This window comes from Echinops telfairi, unplaced genomic scaffold (genome assembly GCF_000313985.2).
Source record: "Echinops telfairi isolate 266 unplaced genomic scaffold, ASM31398v2 ScPeMD7_7400;HRSCAF=8409, whole genome shotgun sequence".
NCBI lineage: Eukaryota > Metazoa > Chordata > Mammalia > Afrosoricida > Tenrecidae > Echinops > Echinops telfairi.
Window position 1 is genome coordinate 30,315,286 of NW_022111300.1, and position 8,066 is coordinate 30,323,351.

The window sequence follows — 8,066 nt, forward strand, 5'->3', positions numbered from 1 at the left end:
GGCAAATCACTAACTATTAATTGTGAATTCACACTCTAAAAAATTCTTAATTAAATTTACCTCCATAATTTACTCAACTATTTAGAGATAAATTGTACTAAGGAGAAATTGAAGGTTCTGAAAGAAGGCTTTAAGGAAAGATCTGTGACGTAAGGAGCTATCCAGAGGAAGCAATGGGACAGTAAGAGGGGAGAAGACCAAGACGGAAGTGGAGAGAGAGACAAAACAGAACTTGGTTGGTTGTAAATTCAAAAGAATTTAGATGTGACCGAGTTCCAAGAAGTGGAGAGAGGAGTAGTGGCAAGTGGAAGTAGAAATGGTAAATAGAGAAAGAGCATGTGAGTCTTCCCTCTGCGCTTGGAATTTTTTCTTTATCCTAGAAATGTTACCAGCCTGGGGAACTTTTAGACAGAAAATCTCTCTCTCTCTCTCACTCTCTCTCTCTCTTGCATGCGTTCTCTCTCTGTCTCTGTCTCTCTCCCCATCCCTCATCCCCACCCCTCTCCCTCTCTCTTTTCCTCTCTCTCTCTCATTTATTTCCATCAAGTTGATTATAGGTTTCCAGGGATTGTGGGCCAAAATACCCATCTTGAGGAATTAGGAGAAACAATCACCGATTCATAGATGAGTTGATTAAAGTCAAGATATTCTGTAATTCAGAGGAAATACAAATCTTTCAGTATTCAAAAATGTCCAGCCAGGTCAAATTCAGCTTCTTCACAGCCAAATTTGCCAAATGATGTGACCTAATTTTCTATTTTCCACATGCTTACTTTCACTTGATTACCAATAGATCTGGAAAGGAGAAATATTCACTATATCAATATATCAATATTGATGCTATTGCAATTCACACTTGGACTAAAATATTGGCCACAGATGATAACCTGCTCTTTATTCTTTTGATTCAAAGGAAGAGGGTATTATCTTCTCTCGTAAGGGAAAAACGAATTTCAAGCTTGATTTTAAATATATCATAATTCATGTTCTATTAGAATTATGTACAATAAGGTTTTTAATTGCAAACTATTTGCAATGAAACTAAAGGGGCACGGCAAAAAACACACCTGAAAAGTCTTTTTCTCAAAAATCTTTAAGAAAGCTAGAGTTCGCTAAAAACTCTCCCCAGAGAAATATTTTTGAACTATGTAATGACAAGTAAAGTCCATTAATCTAAAATCACAGAGGGTAAAGTTTAGGAGAGGGTCACTAAATGATCTCTTTTTCTTTCCCAAACTCCTTAGCATTTTGAAATTTTTTACAAAACATGTTTTCCCAGATATAATAAGGATTGGGTATTTATTTTAATTATCTTCCTTAGTTGAAAACCCCGTGAGGACAGAAACTGTGTTACTATTATTATTATTTTTATTATTAAAGACTAGCCATTTGCTTTTCAGAGATCAGGCACTTACAGTTTTCACACAATGGCCACCTTTAACTATTTCTTATTAATAAATTTTGCTGTGTTTTTTTAATATAACGGTTTCACATCAGATATTTGGCTAAAATGTTATTTCTTATTCATTTTATTTTACTATAGAAAAAAATCGAATGGTAGTTTGTATAGTGTCCAATGCTTAGAAGAACTCAATGTAACAGTTATAAAATAACAAAAACTTGAATTATTTTTATATTTGGTACTTTTATAAGAAACTTAATTTAACCTTTGTGCGAGATCTTCATGCATGGAAGAATAATTTAAATATTCTTTCATAAATACCTTCTATGGTTTTGCAGAAGCTGAAAACACTAAATCTGACTTTGAAACTGTCGCTATGTAACTAAGAACAATTACTCCTTTGGGAAGAACACTGGTATCAGATAAGATCCTCAATTTTATCAGAGATAAAGGAAACCTGGGTTTTCTTAATTGATATAAAATTGAAAGAAGAATAATTCTAAGTTGAATATATGAAAGAAGACAAACCATACAAATCTTTCAATGACCAGAAAGAAAATTTTTTTCCCAAAATACCCCAGTCAGTAGGATGACAAGTAGACTTGAATGAGGATTGAAAAATAGATATTCATTTCCTACCTAAATCATAAAATAAACAACCTTGTTTTGATAGGTAGTATTCTTCAGTAATTTGTATGGCTTTCAAAACACACTAGTATGAATTCCTCTTGAGAGCACAGTCAGTCAGACTGAGTTATAGTAGTGGAGCCTGAGCAGGTGAAAAGTAAATTATTTGGGACTTCTTCCTTCCTTAAGAAGGATACCAATGGAAAATTGTTAACTAATATTCCCATTAGAGAATTCAAGAAATGTAAGAATGGGAAAATCGAATTGTAAATAATAAAAGGCTCTGTCTCTCCATGTTCCAACGTCTTCTGTTAAACCTATTTTATTTGCAGCTAGAGAAAGGTATGGTTTCAGCTATAAGTTAACATTGACTGTCCAGTTAGATTGATATCAAATTATAGATGTACTTTACGCATATCTAAAGGAATCATCATAACATACTTCTCATTCCTTCTTCCTATTGGAGCCATTTGTGATTGAGTCAGATCTGCTGCTGATTCAGCCATTAGACAAGAGAGACTGGTAGACAAGGGACAGGATATTGATATGCCCATGTCGGTAAAGCTTAAACAGTGACACAAGACAATGAACAACAGAGGGAACATATGATTTCATAAATGATGGGCTGTTGACGTTCCCTACCAGCTCAATGATTCAGAACTTGTATCTAGAAATCTCCCTCTTCTTTGACTCATAGTGCATGAGGCAAAGCAATTGACATTTCAGAATGAAGATATGTAGAGACTGAACTTAGAATATTATTAAAGTAGAATTTCAGCTAAACATTTCTAGAACATTTTTTTAAAATATAAATCACTTTATTGGGGACTCTTACAGCTCTAATAACAATCCATATATCAATTGTAGCAAGCAAATTTGTACATATGCTGCCTTCATCATTTTCAAAATATTTTCTTTCTCTTTGAGCCCTTGGTATCAGCGCCTCTTTTTGCCCTCCTTTTCCCACTCTCACACCCTCACAGACCCCTAATAAAATATAAATTATCATTATGTTTATATCCTATTTGTCCTGCTGTCTCCCTTCACCCATGTTATTGTTGTTCATCCCCCTGGGGAGGGGGAGGGAATTATGTGTCATTGGAGTCAGTTTCCAGTTTCTTTCCCTTCTCCCCCCATCTTCCCCCTACCTTCATGGTATCATCATTACTCCTGTTGCCATTCCTGAGGGGTTTATCTGTCCCGGATGCACTTCTAGAATTTTTTATAAAGTAATTATTTTCTCTTCGGTGTGAGGCATTCCTTTCTGAAAAATAACATCTCGATCAGCTACACTTAAACCTTAACTAATTCAGTTCAATCAATAAGGAAGTCTATGTTAGCAAACGATATTTGGGGGGGCAGGCAACAACTATATTTTAATGATTTCAGAATTTGTGGGGTGCAGGAGAATTATGTAGAGGATAGAATTTTTAGGTGACCTAGAATGCAATCTGCAATTGCTTGGGAGCAGAATAGAAATTATAGGGTGTTACCCCGTGTGAAAGAGAACAGGATCTATCTCAAGGAAGGGAATTCCAAACAGAATATTGTTTGGAGCTCACACGTTAGGCAAGCAATGAGCTATCACAAAGTTAAACGATTTCTTTTTCCCACAGAACAATGCTCCATGGATAGTATGTTAAATGCCTCCATATGTCTAGATGGAATCTACTTGGGAAATTCTGCTTAGGAATCTCTAAATATTTCTTTAAAGAAGCTCTTAGATTCAGTAAAGCAAATTTAAAGACCCTTTTTCTCTCTGAATTGAGGGTAAAGGAAAACACATAAAAGCATGTATCTTAGTGCAATGCTTCTCCAATGGGAGCAGAGAGGAAGCGGAAGGGAAAGAAAGGCACATGATTTGACTTGGACTCAGACATGTTCTCATTCGTGGAGTCTCATTGTTCTCTATATAATGAGACTGGCACACAAGGTTGTATATCAATTTGAAGTCCTTCCCAAAGACAATTTTATATCAACACAGTTTACTGAGATGACAATAGAAAAATCAACAAGTGATAAATACAAGTATGCAGAATGACCAAATTAGCATAAACAGCATCCATTAGTTCATCAAGAGCACAGATTTTGAAATAGAGACTAGTAGTGAAATCTGAAGTCAATTTAGAGGATACTAACCATCATTAGAGGAACACCGGTGACGTTGTAAAGTCATGGTTGAACTGCGAACGGAAAGTTCTGCAGGTCCAACACTCCAGTTGCTCGCATGGACAAAGAAGAGACTATCTGTTCCCATGAAGATGTTCAGTTTCAATAACTATAGCTATCCCTATGAGCCATAATAGACTCACTGGCAGTAAGTTTGGTTTGGATATCTGCGATTGTTAAGTGTTGAGTCAACTTTATTGGGCCAGGATTTACCCAAACAAACACAGAACAGTCTCATTATCATTGATCAACACCAACTCATAGCGACCCTATATATAATTTTCACAGTTAATGCCTGGTTATCGCCCAGGCTATGATGCAGCACAATGTAAGCAACTCCATAATGGGATTTACTGTCAGCAACTAATCAATTGTAAGAAGACCATGGTAGAATGCAACCACCCAACTTAGGTCACAGAACTGATGTAATTGCAAGGAGGGTTTCCTTGAGACTTCCTATACAAATGGATGCTGTACGCAAGTTTGCTTGCCTGTCCTGGGTCTGGATTCTGCATCTGGCCCATTTATCTAAAGTTCTTTGAATTGATCCAACAGACTTCCAGATTGCCTGCCAATGACAGTAGCTATCAGTCACCTCTCATCTAACCTGCTGAAGCTGGATTCATTAGCCTCTCTTGTCACAAGCCTGGCATGCTGCCCTTGCATTTATCTTCCTCTGCAGCCTGTGGGGCCTTGATCTGGACTTGTCAATGTTCGAAATTGTGTGAACCATTTTCTTGGTCTCTCTTTCTCCTCCCCGCTCTATATAGATATGGATGGAAATATAATATATACATACATATACATATATCCCCATCATTGGTTTTGTTCTCTAGAAAGCCAAGTCTGACAAAGTATCCATCATTTATTGAAAATAAATAGAATAGAATAAAAATATCAGTGTGCATGGTAAGAAGTGAGAACAAATCACTATTTTTTGAAAAAAATTATTTCAATAGCTTATATATTTTCTCTGTACATATGTGTGCATAGGATGTGCAGCCAAACCTCAAAACCGTATGTATTTGTCATAACTAAATGTCTCACTTGGGTACAGATTAGACTCCATTTTTCTTCAGCTTTATTTCTGCATTTTTATAGAGCTGAACTCCTGAATTCAACCTGCCATTAGCAAAGGAGATCAGGATCTGGAATGTGGTTGGGCAAGTCAAGGAAATCAATGGCCCACTCTCATTCCTGCACAACCTGTTCTTGGAAAGAATGTTGACTTCAGGCTTTCTATAAAACTAATTTTGTAAAATGCTTATCCTTGCCAGCCTCAAGTGTCTGCAGATCAGAAAAACAAGTTATTTAAAAATATTTATGGTCATTCAGTGGAAACTTCTGGGGTTTCACGATAGCCTTATGACTGATTGATTACACAAAGCTCTGTAAATGTCAACCAACTAAAACCTTACCTGTCATTTTTTCATTTCACTGTTTATTAGCCTTGTTGGGATTCTGACACCTTGGAGCACAGCTGTGCTTTTTGAGTGAGCACTTTCCTTTTTTTTTTTTATAAGAGAGAGTTTTATGCAAAGAAAATGTGCATTATGAAAACATCCCAACCCAATGCTGCCCAAGCCCACAAGTCCAACATTAACCCATACCCAACACCAGTCCACAAAGTCCTTCACCTCACAAAACAGAGGCAATGATGCCGACTGCAGGTTTGGAAAACTCTTGGTTTTCCAAAAGCCTCCTTGTTTCATTCTAAGTAAACCATTTTCTCTATTTTCTCCTCTGTGGTAGGAATCAGGGTGTAAACATATGTCTTACTTTTTCCTCGGATATCAATAATATTAATGAGCCATTTTTTAGAGTTTCCTTATTTGTACTAAAGAAGAAAAGAGACTTTCATTCACCTATTGTAGGATCATAATAATCAGGGAACTGATGACTAATAAACAGCATTGTCATGGCTGGGAGAAAATAAGAGAAGAAATTCAGTTTCAGATAAATTCACTAATTTGAGAATTATTTTTTTCACCAACACAGTTCAACAATTCTTTAGTAAAATCGATGGCTACTTTATTTATGTGAATGACTAACTTAATTACACAGCAAGAGCCACAAAATAATCATAATGTGGTTATTGTTATTGTTGTTGTTGTTGCTGTTGTTGTTGTTATGTGCCACAAGGTTGGCTCCCACCCATAGCAACCTGAGGTCCAATTGAATGAAACACTGTGTGGTCCTGTGCCAGCCTCACAAGGTAACATCTATTACATTATATACATGAATGGATATGTCCAAAAGATAAGTGTATTTCTGTAAATAGTACCATTGAATAAAATTTTAAATGCTCTTGATGGCATAATAAGCATGTAAACTAGATGGAGGACTCTTCTTGGTTTGCTCAGGTTTGGACAGTTGGTATTAACAGAGATATTTTCACTGAAAAAACAAAAAAGAATACACAAACAACAGCAGTGCTGTAAGTTAATTCTGACTGGTGCTGGTCAGAGGAGAACGCGTGCCATAGAATTGTCCTTGGAAACCTGTTCAAGAAGTTAGCCTCCACCCTTCAACCTGCTGATGCCCTGAAAGTGCTTTAACGATTTGCATTATCTAGAAACTGAGACCCAATGAAACAACACTGTTACCTCGGAGTCAAGTCTGAGCCCTGAGCACCCTATGCACGACAGTACTGTCTCCGTTATCTAGTGTCTTTCTAATAGAAACAGCACAGGTAGGTGGCTTAACAAATGAATTTTTTTCTCTTGTAGTTGAGGGGACTAGATGTAAAAGTTCCCAGCACCTGCTGTGGTAGAAAGCTTTCTCTCTTTGGGTTCACCACTTAGGAGGAAGTCCTTTGTGTACGTACTCTCAGCATTTGTAGACCCAACATTCCATGGAGGTCTTCATGTGTCCAGGTGACAGTCGTCATTTCATCTAGAAAGTTCCCAATGTTTCAAGTAACATCTCAGGAACCAAAATCAAAGTAAAAACCTCACTGCCTTGGTATCAATTCTGACTCATAGTGCCCCTATAGGAAAGACTAGGGCTGCCCCTGTGGGGTCCTGAGACTTAATTACTTTATGGGAATAGAAAGCCTCATCTTGGTGAGTGGCTGGTGATTTCCACCTGCTGACTTAGTTGTTGCAGTGCAACTCATGACCCATCCCATACATCAGCAGGGACATGTCCCCTATATCCAATCAGGTTTGGGACAGGATTAAAGGTGTCACATCTCACGGTAATCCTTGCTTACAACTTGTTTACAATGGTGACTTATCACATCAGATCACATCCCTGAGAATCTTAGCTCAGCCAGGTTGACACATATTTTTGCGGTCACAATTTAATCCATGCTAGTTCACCCTTTGGCCATCTCAGGCATGGAAGCTCTTTGGGCAATGGCCCCAAATGAAGGGAAACCTCACACTCCTGAATGGAGTTGGTGAAGATCTAACACTTTAAACTCTAAAAATGTGTGCTCCGCCCTTCGAAACCCCAGAAGCCATAGCCCCACTCATTGAAATTCAAGATGCCATGGCCCAACCCTTTGAGACTGTGGGAAGCTCTGTTTCTTTGTCTCTAACTCCTGTTTCCTGATTCTTTGGTCAGGAAAACCTTACAAAGCTCTTTAGTTCCATCAGTATGTATCCAGAAACACATGACTCCACCAGGAAGCCTGCTGTCCTTGGGCATTGAGCTCTCTCAGTTCATGGCTTGACTTCCCTTGCTGTCTTGCTTCTTGCTTGTGCTGCCACTATTGCAGGGCTGCTGTGTCTCCCCATCTGTACTGGCCCTAGGGTTATAGTTCTCCTCACTTCCTTCTGAGCCCAGAATTGCCTTTGATATCTCTAATGCCATCAACTCTTTTTTCATGAAAATCTAAGCTATTCCTATTTGACATCTCGGT

The 8,066-nt window shown here is 37.7% G+C and overlaps 1 protein-coding gene across 1 annotated transcript in view; it reads right to left on the reverse strand.

The window, feature by feature from the left end:
• Positions 1 to 7,088, reverse strand: part of RIT2 (Ras like without CAAX 2) — a 297,869-nt gene extending 290,781 nt beyond the window's left edge. The window contains 2 exon segments of the mRNA XM_004718056.1: positions 6,064 to 6,120; positions 7,022 to 7,088. Of these exon segments, the coding sequence (XP_004718113.1) occupies positions 6,064 to 6,120; positions 7,022 to 7,088 (124 nt within the window).
• Positions 7,089 to 8,066: the final 978 nt, after the last annotated feature.